The sequence below is a fragment of the Xenopus laevis genome, chromosome 9_10S (genome assembly GCF_017654675.1).
Source record: "Xenopus laevis strain J_2021 chromosome 9_10S, Xenopus_laevis_v10.1, whole genome shotgun sequence".
In the NCBI taxonomy this organism is placed as follows: domain Eukaryota; kingdom Metazoa; phylum Chordata; class Amphibia; order Anura; family Pipidae; genus Xenopus; species Xenopus laevis.
The window spans coordinates 73,335,828-73,357,596 of record NC_054388.1 but is presented as its reverse complement, the minus strand read 5'-3'; the positions used below and the strand labels follow the sequence as shown (position 1 = coordinate 73,357,596).

Below are 21,769 nucleotides of genomic sequence, written 5' to 3'. Positions count from 1 at the left end.
CTCCATGTGTCACACGGAGCACTTTCATATCACTAGTGTTGATAAATGGAGAATAGGGTGTGTTGTCTGTCGTTTTTTCTGCTGGATTGCAGTGAAGGACAAAATGCACCTAAGGCTAAGGCCACACTAGGCGATAGCGCCGCGATTTGACTCGCGGCGACTTTTCGCCGCGACTTTTAAGCCGCAATCGCTGGGGAAACTTTTGCGCTGGCGTCTATGGGGAATCGCGAAAAATCGCCAGCGTAAAAACACACGCGGCGATCTTTTTTTAAACCTCTAGTGTGAGAACTTCTTATCAAAATGTAAACACACTGCACAAAAACTTTACATTTATGCTGAGCAAAAGATGTTGGCAACATGTTTAACTGTCCCTGTATCCACATCTTTGGTAAGGTTTGGAAAAGGGCACCTCAGTGGTACCATGGTAGCTGTCTAAGGCTAGTGTCACACTGCAAGCCGATTTCAGCCTCTACCACTGGCAGTAGCCACCTCCTTCTTTTGGATCCAGAACCATTGTGTCAGCTCCAGTGCGAACACAATCAACTTTGGAGCAAAATGCAAAGTCTCAGTTTCTTTTTCACCAAAATCTGCCAAGCATGGTCACCCCAGAGCTGACACAATGGTTCCAGACACAAACAGAAGAGGGAAGCTGCTGGCAGTGGTAAGGGCTAAAATTGTCTGCGGATATCAGCAGGCTGATTTCAACCCCATGTGGCCCTAGCCTTAGTAAGATGCCTGGAAAGCATGAATTTCTTGTTGCAAGGTGGACATCAGTGTGTCAGGCCAAATGCAGTCTTGATGTTGCTCCTGTTATTAGACATTTGTTATGTTCTAAACCCCACCCTCTGCTCGAGTTCCAGACATCACAACATGTCCTAAACATTGTCATTATTGGTCCTGCATTAAATAAGCTGTTTCCAGACTGGTTATTGCTGAGTATTTGAACATAGCTCATGTTACAGCACTATTATTACCAATTATCACAGGACATAATAAGAACAGAGATACAAAGAGGTATTTCTGCACATATAACCTATTATTATTATTATCATCAACAAATATTAAGTGCCAACATATTCCACAGTGCTGTACAATGCATGGGGTGTATACACTGAACATACAGCTACTATCAATAACTGATACTAGAGCTAAAGTGGACCTTGTCCAAAAGAGCTTACAATCTAAAAGTAGATGGGGTTAAAAAGCAAGCTGTGGGGATAGACAAGACCAGGAGTTGGCAAGGTGTACAGCAGTGACTTCCAGGCTTTAGCTAGGTTGGTGTTGCTGAACTGAAGTCTTACACAACCCCATGCTTGCCCTACATTTAAATCACTTCTGCATCTTCTGGTTAATAGGTTGGTTGGTACCTGACTGCTGTGGGAACTGTTTGCTGGGGAAGAAGGTGGCATTTAATGATAATGTTAGAATTCCAAATTACCTTAGCAAGTATACAGGTAATCCTTTCATTTTCTTTCATTGGGTTACACCCTCAGACAGGTAATAAAAGCAGTGAGTAGACCCAATATTAGTTAAATTGAATGTTCACTGAAAGGTACACTGTAACATAAGTCTGACACTGCTGGAGATGACTTTATTTTTTGCCAGGAGCTGTACTCCTCTGGGCTATGAGTTAAACAACTTTAGACCAAGGGCTGCCCGGGAGGCTTGCAGTTAAAGTCTGTGCCCATCAACCCATGAAGCCTGGCATCCATTTTTTTTGCTCACATATATAGCAAAGGTTTCAGAACAGTGGGTTGAGGCTCAACCCACTGTTCTCAACCTGTGCCCAAACCAGCCCAAAGTGTTCTTCCATTTTATAACCAAGACTTAGCCTGACTGCCCTCATTTTTTTCCCTTTGCCCCTTATATGTAATTTTGGCATGTTTTTATTTTGAGGTTGGTACAACTGTACAGTGGCTGAATATTTTCAGCAGTGTTGCAATCATCAGGAATTACTATAACTTTGTGATTACTGTGATATTGTACATTGTAACTATGACATTAATGAAACAACATGTGCCCCTTGCTTGAGGGCAGTAATATTACTGGAACATTCTGTGGTCCTACAGCTGGTGGAACAGTAACTTCCTTCTCCTTTCTGCTGCACACTGCTTCCCCTGCCCAAGTACAAATGACTGATGGATACACTTTGTTTTCTGTGAAGTATTTTTGTTTTGGTGATTGGCTCGTGTGCAGCGATATAGGAAGCCTTTAGAGAACAGCTCCGATTGATTCCTCCGTGTTCAATAATGTGTTCATTACAATGGCATTTCCTGGACAGCTGGGTCTGTTTAACCTAAGAGCCAAAACGGCATTGAAATTACAAGTTCATTCTACCGTTGTGCCATTTCAATTCACGTTAATCCAGAGGAAGTTAAGCAAAATCCCTTTATGCCCCAAAAGAACATGTCCCCTCCCGCTCACTTGGCTATCTTCCCTCTAGAGGCTTTAACAAGACGTCGGCTTATTATCGCTTTTGCTGAACAAAGTCAGAACCTCAGTCCCTTGTCTCTACAAATCCTGAAATGCTAAGGGTCGTCAGCAGCCTCCACTGTACATTCTTCTATAACCTGCACCATTTTGCACTCAAAAGAAAGACTGTTACTTGGTCTAAAAATATATATGGGAAACTGTGCTTCAACAAAATAAGGCTTGGCACTGGGCTTTGAGTAGTTGCATGAATTTTTATATTTATGTAGTTGCAATTGGTGTATTATTAACCTTATGGCATGGGGCAAGTTTGTGTGCATTTGCTGTGCCTCAATAACTATTTATAGTAAATATTATTAAATGTGTTTGTGTGAGCTGTCACAGTGCAGCCATATAGACAAATATATGTATGTAAGAGCCATAATAATGTATTGAGTTGCCATTTTAATAGTTAACATTTTCAAGCACACATCTTCTTCTGTTCAGAAGGGCTGCATAGATATTCCATGGCACCCAACAACGTCCCGCAAAAAATATCATTGGACTTTTAATATAAGAGTAGGGTCATTCTGAATTCTAACGTTAGAAAATTCCAGATTCTGAAAGAATAGATGATATTAACAGATCATAAGAGGTGAGTTTCCTACCCCTAACCCTATGTAAAATATAAAACACTGCCCATCCCTTTACTAAAACATCTCATCACTCATTGGTTTATGTGCAGACAAGGCATTCATGGAATCCATGATGGAAGCAAAAGGTTAGCAAACAGCATTTTGTTTGCATAACATCACCGAGAAATCCTGGCCTAATTCGCTTTGTACAAATGGCATCTGGGTGACCTGATTACTGCTCTACACACAGTTGCCAAAGTTGTAAAGGTGTAAGTTGACCTTTGCAAGTATGTTGTAAATATTCGTAGTCTAAGCAGTTTTACGTTTGTTTATTTTTTTTTTTGGACATTTTTTATATAATTCTCCTTTTCTCAAAGCTGATACCTAAACTGCTGTCTAGTTGTTAGTGTCGGTGCCGGCATCTTTATTTGAACTGACTGGTATTGTCAAAGGGAGGTACACGGCCTATTTCATTTTTTTCTGGGGCCAAGGCCAAAGAGAAAGTTTTGGCACCCTCCAGTGCATTAGCTTTTGCCATTTCAAGCATTCTCCACCTAAGTACTATTTTTGCACAGCGAAAGACTATTTGCACTACTGGTTCTGAGCCAGAAACAATGTGGCACACGCCAGTTAATTTCAGAAAAGAAAGTATTGCCAATACCTGTATTTGATTTCAACGGGGTGCTCCCACTTTTATTCAAGGTGCTTCCAGACACTTAACAATGGATCAAACGTTTCGGGACCGCATGGCCCTTCCTCAGTGATTAATTAACTGACCTGGCTTCTGCTACATTGTTTCAAAAGGGACAAAAAATACTGCTTTGCAGTTACATTCAAAAACATGTTTAATGGATATTGGAACATTGCTTGGAATTACAGTGTAAATCCACTTTTCCGTCTTCCCGGGGACCACAAAAAAATTTATAAAGGGAAAATGTACAATTTGGGTACACAGAAGCAGGGTTCCACTTTTTTTCCCTCTTATACACTAAAACAGTTTTTTTTTCTGGAGGGAGGGTTTATTTGTTTTCCTGTTAGTAACAAAAAGTCCAGGTGTTTGTAGTTGTAGGCCTGACAGCAGCTTGTAGCATGAGGGTGGCCCCTTTATAAAGGGAATGTAGTAGCTGATGTAAATATCATGTTGGAAATTGATGGGTGACACATGAGAGAATTTATAGATGCACTAAACAGACCGGCTGGGGCAGAGTTTAAATGTTCCTGAATCTCTCCATAAAAAAACTCTGTCAACCCTGCAGCTTTCTGCATCAGATGCAAGAATCCTGTTTATCAAGTTTGTGCTGAGACCTGCTTGCTGCTGTTCTCATGAGCTGTTGGACATGCTGGGGAAAGTGAGCATCAAATGGTGTCACGGGTGGATTCTTCTAGTGTGAACTTGCATTTAATCAGCATTGTAAGTTTGTGTGATCTTATACCTTTTTAGTTTGCAGCTTTGTGACTCCTAATGCTTCCTACTGCAAACTTGCCATTGTACCTTTATCCATAGGGCTCATTATTGGACATGGAGGAGTAGAAATAAAACCTGTTGTATAAAAGATGTTCTCTGTAGGTTTGGTGGGGTAGGTCTACAAACTTTTTGCCTATTGTTCATGAAAAATTAGGTAAATTCAAGCTACTCCATGATTGGCCTTTGCAAGGTAGTGGATTAAATTACACAGTTCACATAACCCCCATGCATAATGTACTCCAAAATAAACATCCAGGTTATATGTAGGGGAAGAAGCACACCAACTTGTTCTGACAATTGCCTTTATCAAATTTTATTGCAGAAATTGAAGCACAAGCTTTTAGGGACCAACCCCATTGTTTTATATTGTGGTTATTGGTTATGTCTGTAGTTTTGTGTATAATCTCTATTTTTGTATACTATGTGTACCCACTTCTATTATACACCACTGCAGAATATAAATACTAAATATATGGTAGTAATAATAATGGGTTCTGCAGAAAACCTGGTGAGTCATTTTGCCACCAATATTTATTCATCCATCTTAGTCACCATCAAATACAAGCTACTGTTTAATTATTACAGAGAAATGGGAATCATTTTTAGAAATTAGACTTATTTGCATAATTGGCTCTATAGGAGATGGCCTTCCCATTATTCTGAGCTTTTTCAATAACAGGTTTTTCGGTTAAGGGATCCCATACCTTTATTATTAGGACATCACACAACCTTTGACATTGTGCACCACTGAATCCATAACCATGCGTTCCTTCATCAATCTGTTTAAACAAAGTTTCATTGCTTGTTTGTCCTGCTCTACAGAGCAGTTAACTGCCTGGTTCATACAATTCTGGAGTGTTGGTTTAATAATATACTATAATCTTAGATTTAAGTATAAAATATTTTTTAGAGGGGATGGGAAGCTGACTTAAAATGGACAGTGCTCATCAAATAGGAAGGTCTCTAAAAAATGCCGCTTCTCCATGACATGTTTATTGGGTTGATGTTGTCTCTATGGAGGGAGAACTGGGAGAAGGCTGTTCCCATGACGAGCTGTTTAGAAATGCAGAGGAAAGGCAAGGACCGGGCTCAGGTGCAGTTTGTAAGTGCAGTCCTGCTGTAATGGGCACATTGGCAGCTAATTTATAATGGCAGCTCATAGCATATGGAGCTTAACTTATTATTTAACTCCTGCAGCTCTGCTTGGTTCTTAGGCCTGCTGCTACACACACAGTGCTCTGTGTCTTGCACTTGCATGTTTGCTAATGTGCACACACACAAATATAGACCCTGTTAGAGCTCGTACAGGCTTTACTGCATGCACTTAATCTGTATTTAAGATGCTGGGTTGAGCATGCCTAAGCACATGAGCCAAGTGATTCCATATGTGAATAAGAACAGTAAAGCATTGCGTAAATGTCAGTTCTATAAATATAAATATAAAGAATAATAAACAAAAAATATTATTCTGATTTTAACCATGATCTTAACTTATGGACCTGAAAATTGTGTCTAGGGTAGGCCCCTATGATTCCTCAGAATCTTTTAAACCTGCCATACATGTAGCCTTATCAAAATGAAAGTAAATGTATGATTGGTTGCTATGGTTACTGCACTGGTGCAAATGCATATATGTCCTGTAAACAAGTCTTTATCGTTTCTGATCATTCTGATTTGCTTCTCCTGCAGATACTTAATAACAATAATTGGCAGCTTTGTGCAAACCAGTTTGCTTTTGCCTCAATGTGTCTCTTTTGCATTTATTGCTTTTCCTGCAGTGTAAGGATTATATCCAGTGTTCCCTGCTGAGATACCAGGCTCTGTGACAGGCTGCCATCCCCACACACTTCATGCACCGTGTAATGGAGACATATTGCAAAGTGCTGCAGATTAAAGTGTTACCCACAGAGCCAAGGAATGAAAGTGTGGGGCAAGAGGCAGACAGGAGCAGTTGTCAGTGGAATGGAGATCATGGCACAGGTTTGGGAGGGAAGGAGAATGCTGGGCCAGAGCTTATCCATTGCTGCCAGTCTTTGCAGAACAGATACGTGCTGTATAGATAGTGTACTCAGTGCTGTGTGCTACCACGTCCTTCAGTTAAAGGACTCCTCTCACTTTCAAGAATTTGGGCAGGTTAAGATCATTTACCTCAGGCTTTAGGGAACTCGTGTATATTGCTACTCTCCCCAGCACTGGGCATGTGCACATAACACAAGGCAAGCTGGGATTTTCAGGACAAACAAACAAAACCGTGACAGGAATGATACGTTTTAATCCACAGCAGTGAGAGGGAGGGAGAGCCATGGGCTGGATATTGCTTCTGTGGTGCAGCAGCGCCGTATATCATATCTGAGCAAACATTGTCAACTCTGCGTACGCCAAGAGCTTGCAATCGCATTGCCCTAGCTAGCCTGCATTCATCCCTTTCCTGTGGACTGCGCCTCCATTACTGGATTTTCTCTTTCTCCCTCCCAGGCTCCTCCTCCCTCCCCCTCCCTCTCCAGACTCCGGCTCTCTGCCCCTCACTCCGTGTCAGTTTCCTGCGGGCTCTGCTCGCTGCTGTCCCGCTCTCTCCATGCCTGTGTCGGCGAATCTCTCCCCGGCTCTGCTCGTGGGCTGCAACCGGCAGCGGAGGGAAGGGAGAGCCGGGGAGAGGGGCTAGGACTCTCATCCCGTCCTGCTGCTCACACCGTGGGGGCGCGTTCTATTTTTTTTCCACCATGTACCTGCTTGACCCCGCTCCGCCTCCAATGGAACGAGGAACCCCCCAGAGAAAGACCGTATACCGCATCTCCCTGACCCTGGTGAAGAAGGAGCTGCTGGCGGAGGGTCGGCTGGAGAGGTGTCCAGAGGAGGAGGGAGAGGAGCTGGATAGCTTCTCCATACAGACTGGCCTCAGGAATTTCAGGAGCCGCAGTACCGGGCAGCTGGAACTGGGCAGGCTGAGAGTGAGCAAGTCTGGGGGGAAGCTGGGCAAGATTGGGGCTTCACCTGTGGACCAGTCACCTGGATGTGGAGAGCCCTGGGACAGCTGTGCTAAGGACAGAGTCTCCCCTGTGGTGGAGATACCAGGAAGCTGCCATACAATTGAAAGGGCTCCCAGGGCCAACCATGGTCTTAAGAGCCCTCAAGTGGTCCCTAAGGAAGAGTCCTGCCCAAAGCCCTTGGATTACAATACCACAAAGTCCCCTGATAGGGGCATCTCTTCCTCAACACCTTTAAAACCAGTCATATCAGAGGACTGGGCTAAAGCTGGGCCTGAGGGGCTTTCTGAGAAGAGACACCCCAGTCTCCTGAGGAGAAGCTTCAGCTTTCGCCATTGGAATGGAGAGCTGAGGATTAGGAGCCTGACCAGAGACAAGCACCATAGCAGCTCCAGCTGTCTCACTCACCATCGGCCAGAAGTCAGGGAGCAAATGCACATGTCTGCCACTGATCCCAACACATTGGAAAAGAGGAATACCCTGGATGTGGGGGAAGTGTTGAACAAAAGTGACCCCCTCACAGACCTTGAGAGATGGGAAAGGAGCAAGAGCAAGAACAGGACCCTGGATAACAGTGACCTCCACAAGCTATCTGAGCAGCTGGAGTTGGACAGGAAAGGCCAGGAGAGGAAACTGCTCAGGTTCTTCAGTGGAATCTTCTCCAGGAAGGACGGCTCTCCAGCTTCATTTGCTTACCCCGGGGGCCACTCACCCAGGACTGCTCATTCCAGATCTAGAGGATACTTTAGCAGCTTAAAAAGAACCGCAACAGATAACATTCAGTCCAGCACAGAGAGTGTTAATGGATCTCCCTTTAAAGGTGCTTTTTTTTCTTTGACCATTTGTTTGGAAATGGAGCATGGTTCCTATTTTAGCTGCATATTTCTCTTCAAGCTTTACAATCATGTTTATTTGGTAATAAAATCATCAGTTCCGCCCACAAATCAATGGTGCAGATAGGTAGACTGGTTCCCTCTGTAAACCTGGAAATAACAAGCTGTTCTTCTGGACCAAGTAATGTAGCTGATTAGGTTCTGTCATTAAAACATATTATTTAGTTGCTCTAGTAGTATGCTTTTTCACTTAGAGGGAAACCCCACCCATAAAAAATAATTCGAAAGGCGTGAAGACACGTTAATTATACAGAAATTGTTTTATTTGTAAATGCGATTGCATTTGAAAGTTTATTTGTTTATCTGTTCTCTGCTTCTGACTCCTGAAACAAAGTAGCAGATCTTGGCTTTCCTTGAAGCCTGAATTCTGCTGCTACATTCGTTCTAGAGTCAGAAACAGCATTGCTTTTACAAATAACTTGTGTAATTACTGTATCTTTCAAAGTTTCTTACAATTAAATTTTCATCCCAAGGTACCACCCGTAGTGCTTCTTTCTCTTTTAAAGAGTTTTGTAGAGGTTGTCATCGTATGGTTGTATTAGTTGTAATAGAACATTCTTTGATGTTGGTGTAATATTTTCCAGTATAGCAATGTTTCTTACGCTTTCTCTCCTGGGACTTGACGTAAGTTTGAAATCCGCTTTGTGACCAAGAAATTGCTTTCATTATGCAGCTTGTTTTAGTAACTATCCTCTATTAAATGATGCAACCTTAGATTATTAACAAGCTCCAGGGAGACTTGTTCTAAACAGCATGGGGCCCATATTTTGGTTCTGACCCATAGGTTACGAATCTGTGCATTACTGGTATCAATGAACAGTAGTGGTATATCTATGAAGAAAATGCATATGCGCTAATAGAATTTTAGCATGTATATTACAATTCTGGTGCATGTAATAGTAGCTTGCTTGGTATTCTGCAACCACGTGACATGTTGGTTTTAGTAATATGTAACTTGGTCCGAATACTTTATGTCCTGTGCTTTCATATAATACGCAGACATATATCTCTTAGTATGTTTGTAGTGCAGGAGGGCCCATGATTGATATTCAGATTTTCTAATAGTTTAGCTTTTAGTTGTGAGCTGGCTACATCTCAGAAGCCATTGGTTACTAAAAAAAGAACTTGTTTAGTCGATTGCCTAAAATGTTATATCATTTACTCAGAGCGTGCATAATCTACAATCCTTTTTGTGGAATTTTCTAATGCAGAGTGATAAACTAAATGCAGTATGTGCTCCCATTCCCATTAAACCCTGAGGGTAAAAGGATATTTTTTGTTGTAATTTGGGTCACTGGGTCACTTTTGCTACACTGTAACACACGTGTACGGGCTGCAGGATTGTACTTTGATACCTGTCACACTTATTCAATGTTCAGATACAAGCAATAGCCATCTCGCAGGGGAGACATCCGTTCTCTGTATTTGCGTTTGTGTTTACAGCCATAGAAGCCAAAAGGGTCTTTAAAAAAAATAGAAAGGGCCTATAAAGGGGTAGTTACATACCGGTACCGGATTCTGTAATAAGCATAAACTTCTCAAAATGAAGGCTTTGTTGTGATTGAGGTTTTAAGATGCTATTTAGAGCTGAGCCATATGGTCCAGGAAGCATGGGCCATAATTAAAAGCATTTGTGCATTTATTGTTTCATAGTTGACTGCAATAGAGAAATGCTGCAATAGGGTTCAGCTGCAGGGGCGATGAAGAATAAAGCTCCTAGAAGAACTGTGTCGAGTCTGAGAGACTTCTGAGTGTGATTACCATAGCTTCACGGGCACTGGAGTAATACATGGAATGTTGGATGAGTGTGGGATTTCTACTAAACACTTTGAAAGTTAGAAAAGCAAAGAAATGTTTATTCTCTGGACACAGTGCAACCTCCCAACTGATAAGCAGAGAATGTGGACTCCTTAGTGATTTTTTTTTTTTAAAAAAAAAACGCTTTTTGCTTCTCATAGTGTCATCATAGGGAATGGAATGTGGGCCAAAATGTTACATTTGACACATTAACATACAGAATATGCCCTTGATTTGGTTCAAAAATGTCATGCAGAAGAGCTTTGAATAATCCATTTTCGAAGCATTATGTTCCACTGTTAAGTTGAAATTTAGTGTGTATGTATGCCCCCTCTTTGACCTTTTAGATACCTTGTCTAATGGCTATTTTCTGTTGTAGAAGAACTATATTCATGAGGGGATCCACCATAAACTGTATAAGGACCTGTTATGAGTTCTGAGCCATAGGGCAAGAATTAGAGCAACCTTTCAGAACCTTGTAATGCCCAGGATTTAGTGTATTGACTATAACGGGTCTTTAGACTGGATGACATACACATGATTCCTCTATTATTTAGATGTCATTGCCACCTTAATGTATTTGGTAAAAGTAAAGTAACCCTAAAGTAAGTCCTTATTACTGAACCAAAGATTCCTCGTAAGGCGACTTTGGAAAAAGAACCGCTGCGTGTGATTAGCGCTGGCGTTTTTTCATTTTAGCCGGCGCAGAGTGAGGGAAGGCGTTTGTGAGATTGGTCGCCACAAAGACGAGGCGATTATTCGCCAGGTGACCAAATCTCCCTAAAACGCCCATTGTGGCCTTACCCTTACATCCTGGCCATGTGCTGTGGCTCCAGAAGGTACAAAGGTGAGCTAATCGCTGTAATTACCCCATTTAGCTGGACAGCTGAGAGCAATGGAAGGCGACATTTACCCTTAGGCATTTTTTAACAGTCTTGGTTCTTTCTTTTGCATATTGTTTGTGTGATATTAGTCTGTCGTCTAAGAAACCTAGCCCTCCTTGTGAGCAGGCAGTCTGCCCCATTTTGCCTCCATCATTGTTTTGTAGTACAGGTATTGGACCTTTTATCCAGAATGCTTGGGACCTGGGTTTTTTTGGTTAACAAATCTTTCCATAGTTTGGATCTTCATACCTTAAGTCTACTAGAAAATCATGTAAATATTAAATAAACCCAGTTGGCTGGTTTTGCGTCCAATAAGGATTAATTATATCTTAGTTGTGATCAAGTACATGGAGCTGTTTTATTATTACAGAGAAAAGGAAAATCAATTTTAAAAATTTGAATTATTTGGATAAAATGGTCTATGCGAGACAGCCTTTCCGTAACTTGGAACTTTCTGGATAATGGGTTTGCGGATAACGGATCACACCTGTACCTCAAGTCGATTTCGCTAGGGTATTTTGTTGTGGCAATACCTGATGATGAAAGGCAAGAAAAATACATAAAACACAGTTTAACTTGTGTGCAGTCTGGATATTTTACTGATCAATGGCAAATATTCTCATATTGATCTGTGATACACTTATTAGACTGGTGGCACTCCCCAGGCTGGGTGACACATATTATAAAGGCATTGCTTCTGTTTGGCAGGAAATTGATCAACTGTTGGTACTTTAATTAGCCTGTTAACCTGTTGTGTAATCAATGAAAAGGGGAACTAGATACTCTGTGGAATCAATGCTCATCTCTATGAATTTACTGCTTTTCAGTGATATCATGCTCTGAAGTGCCAGTCTTATTGCCAAAGTGGGTTTGCTGCATACAGTTCACTTGCCTGGCACAGTAGAGAGATACTGTAGTTAAAGAGGTTATGTGCAGCTGGTACCAAACTCTATGTTTACATGAGGGCCAATATGTGGTTTGTTTGCCTCTCTTTTCTGATAACTAGTGGTGGAGCAAGAATGCATTGTCCATGTAACCCTGATCTTCTCAGGAAGATGAAATCAAAACCACATTTGATTGCTGATATTATCATGGGAGTCTGAGTGATGCAGGCAGCTTGTGTAGGCCTTTGTGAGTTAGTGCAGGACTACACGACTAATTTTGCTGCGATCCGACACGCTGCACACAATCGCAGGCGTTGTGTTGGATGCGAGGGAAATAAGGTAAGTAATTCAATTGTCGGATCGTATCGCAGCGTTGATGCGACACGACTGTCTGATGTAGACGCTGCACTCTGTGTCTGCATCCGACATCGCATCAACAATGCATGATCCGACACTTAAGCAAACATTTGCTGGGTCCTGTAGCTCCTTCCACGGACTCTTGGAAAACAAAATCCTAATTAAGCCACTGACATCGTTTTTAAGTGGTTAAAATGTTTTTAAGGAATGCTATCAGAACACAACATAAGCCTATCATGGTTTAGTGCAAGAAGGAACCTGTAATAACTCTCCTCCTATGTCTCTACAGCTCACAGTCACTTTTTACCTCACCTTCAAGCAAAATGCTCTCCCACCTAAATTTATTTAAACTGCCACATGAGCAACTGATGAGTGTTTTGCTCTCATTACACAGGTTTCTTCCCGCTGATGACTTGAAAGCTATGTGAATAGCAAAAGCTCAATGTTTGCAGCATTACATATGAGGCAATCGTGGGCTGCAGTTTTGCCAACCAGAAAAAGTCGCAGCTGCTAAAATACTCAGCAGTCCCCTGTGTGGCTTTACTGTTAAACTCCTTAACACCTTTTTGTGTTTTGCTCCATATCCCCAAGGTCCTTCTATACAACTGTGCATTCAGCCTTTTATCTTTCTGTACATGCCAGTCTAAAGCTGGCCATAGACGCAAAGATCTGATCGTACGAATCGAGGATTCGTAAGATTTTCGAACCGTGTGTGGAGAGTCCCGACATTTTTCGTCCGGCGGAGATCGGTCGTTTGGTCGATCGGACAGGTTAGAAAATTTCTGTCGGCTGCCGATAATATCTCTGCGTGTATTGCCGATCGTACGATTTTCAGTGGGAGACTGTCACTAGCTTTGGTTGGACATAGATATCGTACGATTGCAGTCAGGGGCAGAACATTGCTCATCTGTTCTTTAACTAATCTGACTGGTAAGACTTTGATCTGAATGGTTAGTGGCGGGTCGGGAGATGGGAAAGTCAGATCTAACGATGATTCGTACGATCGGATCTTTGCATCTATGGCCAGCTTAAATATTCCCCTCTGTTACCTTTTCCATATTGATCTTCCCTTTTGGCCCAGAATGCACTCCTTCCTTTTGCCTTACTGTGGGTACTATTCTATGACTATGTCCCCCTGTGTTCTCACATTTCTGCATCTCCTTCCTGTCTGCCTGTAGATCCAGACTATTCATCTGTCTCCCCACTCTGGGGGCACCACTATGTATATCCTGTATTCCTCCCTTTTACTGCACTTTGCATGCTACTTTTCTAAGTGCCTCTTTTTGCCCCACTGTGCACACCCGGTGCAATCACTGAAATTGTCTTACACAAAATGAATGATCTATACAACAAATATAAATCAATCGCCAAAGTGCCCTGCCCATGAGATATTGCTATCTAGGTGAAGCTGTTTGCACAGTCCGTCTCGGGAATTTAAGGAACACTTAAACATAAAGGCTTTATGGTTACACACGTGCACAAACATACAAGTTAAAGTTGTGCTTGAGCATCCAATGGAAGTTAAGTGTCCAAGAAAATATATTTTTAAAGCTTTCTGGGTAACAGCATAAATCTGAAATGTGGAAACCTTTATGTACATGTGTGAATTAAGAGTGGTATGTGCTTATATTCAAAGGAGGAACGTCTTATTTCTTCAACATTGCAGTCATTTGTGCATTTGTGGAAGTTGTTGTGCAACAGATGGTGAGCGGATGGCTGCAATCTCAGCTGTAAAGTTTGTTGGTGTTTGTTCAGCATGGGCTAAGTGCGTGCCCTTCCATAGACCTATCACAACTATGTCACAACATGACTGGAGAACGCTCACTAGCTGTTTACGAGCAGTGTCACACTTTTATGTATGTTCGCTATATACACTATGTAACAATACTTTTGTTATACTAGAAGCAGCTGCAGGCTGAACTTTTATAGCACTTAGAGCAAATCTAAGTTTAAACAAATTAACCTAAAATCATTCTTTTTGATTCAAGTGCAGTGACATATTTGAGCACATATTGTTCTTGTTATTAACTCCCGCTTCTGCACCAAACCTGCAGACTTTGGGGCATTTAAAATGTGTGCATGGCGTTAATTCGAGGAGCTTTATAACTGCACCTTTTATTGTGCACCGCTTTTTGCAATCAATAGCCATGAATATATTCCTTTGGTGCTGAGGAGGTTTTGGTTTGGTTATAAAAAGAATAAAGGCAAGTAATATTTCTGCTCTTGTTAAACTAACAGAAGCATGTAATATCTTGCTTTTTATTTCTGCTCGCTATGATTTAATTTATAAGCTGTCAAGTCCAGGCCCCAAATGTCTGTCTTGAGCAAATTCCACAACGTATGAAATATGTACTTTGTTAGGCAGGGTTTAATACTGAAAAATGCTGCAGCACCATCCTGCTGTGCTTTCTTGGAGACTGTAGATATTGTTTATAGAGCTTTGCGTACTTGCATGGTACTCGAGAGGTTAAAAGGCTGCCGCTTGAGTGATTGAAATTTAGAGAGATTAGCCACTTTGACCTCTGTTGGCATGCTCTGGTTTGAAGTTGTATTTGCTGAGAGATGGGGCTGATCCTGGGGGCGTTGGGGATAAAGTCCAGATTGGGCGGGTGTTAGCACTTTGTTTGTATCCAGATGTGCTGCTTTTGGGGCACTGGAATTAAGGTCACTTGCAGCCCTGAGCTGTATAGGCTTAGGATCTCTCTCACTATATAACATCCATTTTGAATGTTCAGACCTTATTGTTTTTGGTAGTAAGACAGGACAACTGTCCTTCCTCTGCCCTCACAGTCTGTGAAACCTAACAGACTGTTTATACAGAGAATACTGATAAATATATGTTGCATGTGTGACAGAGGCTCCATACACTACGCACTGATCCAGCAAGGATCCTTCCCACCTTTGGTATTGGCCAGCGTCAGCCCTGAATTATTAGATAGTGTTTTACAGAACGTTCAACATTTGCATCAGTACTTGTCCAGTGGAGCTTGCACTCTAATTTCCCTGTGACAGAAATGCACACACACTCTCAAATTCATCAAGAGAATGTTAATCTATTGGTACTGTATTTTTTTTGACTGGAGGATCTGGATTTGCAGTAAATTGCTTGCATGGGATTGGCCCCTACACGGAAAAGAAACAAATTTCATAGTCAACAGATGAATAGTTGAATGACATTAGTAATATGGAGTTGTAGCATTAGAATTTCTCTGCCTTAACTTTTATGCATATGGCCCTGTATTTATTGACTGGAAGCAAGCCCTATGTGTTGTCTGCTAGGCTGAAGATTATGCCAGAAAATTTGCATTGCAATTTGCAAACAAATCTTAGTTTGTTTAAGAGCTCCTTGTTATGCATCATTTTTTCCATAGAGTTCCTCTGTTTAATTTTATCTGGTTTTCACACAAAATGCAAATTTCATGAAAAGTTAATGAATTGGTTTTATTGCAGTAAAATTGGCTCTGGTTACTCTTACATTTGGTTTTATTGTTTTTTTCCCTTTATCCGAGCATTCTGGATAACCAGTCCCATATTTCTACTAACGTGCCTGAACCATAGAGCCTACATCCAGATTACATAAAACCTTATGGAAAAACCATGTTGCCTAACCAATGCTGGCACTTGGGTGACGGCAGGGCTGTTATCCTTTTTACGACTGGAATGGAACCCAGATTAAGTCCAGAAACCAATTTTCTGGCCCAAAGTATGGTTTTAAGATTAATTTATAATATATTATGTTTTGATTACTGTTGTATATTTAATGTTTGCTAAATTAAAGGAGACCATAGTGCCATGCCTATTCATAGCTTAAGGACCCCCAATAAGGTTCTTGTTAACCTTTTCGAGACACCCAAAACATGAAATATTAGCTACAGCTAGAAGTTTGGCTGCATCCAGTGTAAGTTAATTAAATGTGGCTGCATCTCTCCATCTGACATTTCTTTTTATTACATATATATATATATACACAATAGTCACGGCCATGACCATCAGCTGTATATCAAAATATATTTATTCGTGCATGGTGCATCAACGCGTTTCGGCTCACACGGAGCCGTCGTCAACCCATTATCAATATATTTAAGACAGAGACATTTTGTGCATACGGCTACTGAAAAATGCCTTACCCTTTAATCAAAACAGGGATTGTTTGTCCATATATTGCAATATATTTAAGCTGGCCAACTACGTCAAAGTCATCCCATATCTGGCCAGTCCTATGCTCAATTTTCATCTGATTCATTAAGAATTCTATTGCTTCATTATACATTTTACAAAGGGACTAAGTTTTACCTGCAACTTACTTGCTGCTTTCAAAGTAAAACTCCCAAACTTGGCTGCCCTTTTATTAGACACCAGTGGGATCACCTGACTATAGTTGGGAAGGGTGGGGGCAACAACATAGAGCTGGTCACTGCTCCTGTATAACTATAACAAACAAGCTTATTGCCAGCTTAAATATATTGCGATATATGGACGAACAATCCCTGTTTTGTTTTAAGGGTAAGGCATTTTTAGAAGCTTAAGGCACAAAATGTCTCCATGTCCTAAATATATTGATAATGGGTTGAGTGCAACTCCGCCTAATGGTTTTTAAAAATTAGTGGTGAGCACAACTTTCCCTTGTTTTATATATCTATATCTATATCTATATCTATATCTATATCTATATATATATATATATATATATATATATTTATATATGTATATATATATATATATATATATATATATATATATATATATATATATACAAATCATAAATACTAGCACTCACCACCACATTCCAAATGATTCCCAGGTGCTTCCCAATAAAATGAAATAGTTAAAAGTGCTGCAAGCTCTCACAGGCATAATAAAAAGTGAATTTATTGGAACTTTATATAGTCCACCAAATCGACTTGTTTCGGTTCTCCTTGAACTGTCGTCAGGAGACGGTCCAAGGAGAACCGAAATTTAGTGATTTCCAGAGGGTGCTATAAAGGGATAAATGAAACCACTAATAATTCTTAAGGTCTTTACAGAATGAGCTGATGATTAACCTCTGTTCTAGGCTGGATACTTTAATTACAAGTTTCATAGTTCTTAAATGTACTTGTTGTTGATAGCATTTGTTATCCATTTCTGTTTTAGGAATCACAGCCAGTAGTGCAGAGAATATAATCCACAAGACAGAAAGGGCTTTTCCATAGCAATTACATTTCCAAATGATTTTAAAAAAACAATAAAGACTTTAAATGTATGTTAACTGAAAAAAATGCTAAGATTTACAATTTATTTTCAGTTTCTTGGCTGTGGATCCCCTTTATAAACAGTGGTCTGCTCTTTGTGGCGCTACTTATCAACTACTTTGAGTGTTTGTAGGATACAAGGGACGTTGGGACATTCTGTGTGTCCAGGCCCAGTAGTTGTGCACCAAAACAACTGCCAAAAGCAGCAGATCCGTGAGGTGCTTGTGCCACTGGCGCATTGTGTATACTTTTTCAGTTCATGTCTTAAACCACAGAGCGAAAATGTATATATTTAAATCACAGAAAAGACCATTTGCAAGTTTCAGTAGCGAAAGTATGCTGACATACTGTATGTGCATGTAACCCGTTAGCTCTGTGTAGCAGCTGATTGGATGAAGTCAGCTTTGTTGTTTTCTTTCTACATAAACATGGCAGATACTACTTGAGCATGCAGTTTTTCTAAGCAGAGCACTGGTCCAGCCCTGGCAGTACCAGCCTCCACATGATCTTTGTGCTATGCTGTACCATGTGGGGCAGTAGCTTGCACAAGTCTCACTCAGAGGGACTTGCTCACATCTACCCCTCTAATTACATGCTAAGTGACTTGGACAAAACCATGTGTGGCCACTTAACCCATTGGGTGCCTGAGATGGCTGCCATATGTAAAAACTGCTCATGCTGCTGTGTATGACCCTTTAGTATGGGAGCAGTTAAACACAGAAAGCAGAATTATGGTGCCTGGGGGGATGCAGGAATTTATGATGCAATATGTGGCGCAAAAAGAGACCCTGTTAGAATTACTCAGTACTGACATTTCTGAAATAATTTGTTGAGCTTTTTCTCCCAGCAATGATACTACGTTTGTTAGAGAGGGAGCTCTGGGAGCACAAAAAAGGAGGATGAGAGATGGGTTGTCTGGGAGGTTTTTTAAGGGGGTCTACAAGAGCAGGGTACTAATGAGGCCATATGGGGGGCGGGACCCGAATGAAAGAGAGTAAAAGACAGGCAAGGTGGCAGGATCATGGATAGAGTTTTGGATTGAGTATCTGTTAAATTTTAGTGACTTGCTTCTGTAAATATTTTTTTTTTTTTAAATAAGGAACTTTCTGTATAATGTACACACTGCTGCATAGAATTGTAAGTGTGCCAAGCAAGATATTATTCTTTTCATTTACAGCGGTGCCTGCAGTTGCTCTGCAGCATGTGTATATGTGTACATCAGTGAAATAAAACTGGAAATCTAAAAATGCTGCTTAATTAGTGATGGATACATGGAGTCGTTTTCTAGTCCTGGTTGGAAATACAAATACACTGAAAGTAACAATATCATCCATAGAATTTTGACCTTAAAGGAACAGTAACGCCAAAAAATTAAAATGTTATATAAATATAATATAGTAGTGCTCTGCACTTGTATAACTCGTGTTTGCTTCAGAATCACTACTATAGGTTTTATAAACAAGCTGCTGTGTAGTCTTGGGGGCAGCCATTGAAGCTGGGAAAAAAGGAGAAAAGGTACAGGACACACAGCAGATAACAGATAAGCTCTGTAGTTTGCAATGGAATTCTTCAGGACTTATGTTATCTACTGTGTATCCTGTGCTTCAATGGCTGCCCCCATGGCTACACAGCAGCCTGTTTATATAAACTATAGTTGTGTTTCAAATGCAAACCGATCCGTTTTACCTGCGCATTGCAACAGTACATTGTATTGTCATTCATTTTAAACACCTTCATTTTTTTTTTTTGGTGGTTTTTTTGGCGACCTTCCTTTTCTGTCTAAGGATGCAAAAACAGAACTCATTGTAAAATTCAGATGAATTTACAAATGCATCCGGATGATTCAGTATTTGAGTCCAAAAATTCTTCATTTACTTACAAGCTTAGAAGAAGAGCAGTCTTTTGCCAGCGGCTATCTAATATCATTTGGATGCTAAGTTCCCATGTAGCTCCATATATTTGTTCTTGATCTCTGGTGTTGGTGGTACAGAGTGTTCTAGCTTTGGACTGCTGTAGGTTGTTAGTAAGCATCAGTGGTGGAACTACCCGGGGTGTGACTGCATCAGGGCCTGCACCCCCTCGGAGCCCGCCGGCGGTTCTTGTTGGGGCTAATTTGCATCGAAAATTGCTTTTGGAGGGCTGCACTGGTGGGCATCCTCCATGATGGTCTATGTTGCTCCTTGCTATGGATCTTCCCAGCTGTACAAAGCCTCCATGAAGACACAGGAATTTGTTGGGCCATATCTGAGGCTCTTCTCTAACTGGGTTACTGCAAATCCAGGCTGGTACAACAGCACTGCAGAAAATGTAGGGTATTTGCTACCGTTTAATTCAGTTAATACTAGGATAAACAGCATTTTCTTCTTCCATTTTAAATTCTTTGTTTCTTTAAATAATGTGTTTGGCTCTGCCCTCGTGTGTCCATTCTGTTTATGGTAACATACTAACACTGTATATAAAATATGTGCCAAAGTATGTATCACTTGTAAATGTAAGCATGTCTGAAGTGACAGCAACAAAGTGGCTGTCATTGAGCCCCATAAATTTTCCATTCAAAGCGACTGTGGGATTGTGGTCTGGTGCCACAAAGACGATTTATTGCTTGTTGGAGTTGTACTGTCTAAGTAGTAGAATGTCCAAATAGATTTGTAATATACGTTGTAAGATACTGTAGGCTGTTTTGGGCATATGTCTGCCTGCATTGTATAATGCACAATTTCTGTTCTTTGTATTGCACTGCAAGTCTAGTTCTTTGAAACTTTGAATATTGGCAAATTCAGGGCAGATGTTCTTACATCAATTTTAGGTGAACTCATGAAATGCAGTATTGAACCTGCTATTCCATCTTACATGCTGCTACATTTTTCTGTTTTGTAAAGGTGGCCATGCACAGGCAGAATTAAAGGGATTCTGTCAGGACTTTTATGATGTAATTTTTATTTCTAAATTACACTGTTTACACTGCTAATAATTCACTCTACAATATAAAATTTAATTCCTGAACCAGCAAATGTATTTGTTTGGTTGTAAACTTGGTTGGTAGGCAGCCATCTCAGGTCATTTTGCCCGGTCATGTGCTTTCAGAAAGATCCAGCACTTTAGGATGGAACTGCTTTCTGGCAGGCTGTTGTTTCTCCTACTCAATGTAACTGGATGTGTCGCAGTGGGACCTGGGTTTTACTATTGAGTGCTGTTAGATCTACCAGGCAGGTGTTATCTTGTGTTAGGGAGCTGCTTTAAAATTAAATATATAAAAAAATCAGTTTGTTCTTTTGAGAAAGGGATTTCAGTGCAGAATTCTGCTCATTAATTCATTTATGCCACTCGTCTATTTCAGAAAATATTTTTTTTTGTCTGGCCCTGTTTCCTATTAAAAAAAGTTTGCTTGTCAGCTAAATAATTATTGTATAGTAATCCAATTTGAAGCAGAATTTGAACCAATCTGTTACTAGGCACACCTTGCCAGACCTCTCTTTGCCAGTTTTTCCCTTTCTTGTCTGGATTTAATCTAAAAACACCTTGTTATACTTTTATTTTATGTTCTGTCAGCAGAATACCACTCTCTAACTTATACTGCATATAAAGGAAATTCCCAACCCTTTCCTGGCCCCATCCTGAAATTTAGAAGCCTTAAAAAAAAAAAAATGCCAAAATGCCTTGGACAAAGCCACAAATAGACAAGAGACCTATATGTAAAATAATACTGACTTGTACCTTAGAAGAGGTTTATTTCCAATTTGTAAAAACTCTAAAAGGAATGAGTTTTTAATGACCTTCCACCTTTAATAAGCTTCCATTATGGCCAAAAGACAAGTCATTTTTCTTGAATAGAAGAAGTACTTTTACTCGTTTACATTTAACTGTATGTATGTCATAGAATGTCCTGCTCTCAGCCACTTTTCAGCTGGTCTTGAATTTTTTCTTTTTAAATATTTGACTTCCTCTTCTCTCTCTTTCCGACTTTAAAATGAGGGTCACTGACTCCAAAAATCCCAAAAAAACTATTGCTCTGGGAGGCTACAGTTTTATTGTTCTTTTTACTTGTTATTACTTCTCTTTCTATTCAGGCACATCTGTTAAAAATTAGAGGAGAAAAAAGTGCTTTTTACACATTTTTTCCTCTCCTATAATTTCAGTGATTGCTAGTGGTTTTGCAGACAGTTTGCTGGCTCTGGCCCAGTAGATTACATGACCTTTTTTTGCTTTTTAGAGGAGTGACTGAATCATTCA

General features: G+C 40.5%; 1 protein-coding gene across 7 annotated transcripts in view; it reads left to right on the top strand.

The window, feature by feature from the left end:
* The window catches only part of LOC108703035 (arf-GAP with GTPase, ANK repeat and PH domain-containing protein 1-like), a 255,703-nt gene that overhangs the window by 105,590 nt on the left and 128,344 nt on the right, over nucleotides 1-21,769 (top strand). Inside the window, exon 1 of one of the 7 annotated variants that reach the window (XM_041578778.1) lies at nucleotides 6,780-8,313. The exons of 4 other annotated variants lie outside the window; for them this stretch is intronic. In XM_041578778.1, the coding sequence (XP_041434712.1) occupies nucleotides 7,230-8,313 (1,084 nt within the window). In that variant the 5' untranslated portion in view covers nucleotides 6,780-7,229. Of the gene's footprint in view, nucleotides 1-6,779; nucleotides 8,314-21,769 lie in introns of those variants that run through there. 2 more of the 7 variants (XM_041578779.1, XM_041578780.1) reach the window with 2 other exon arrangements.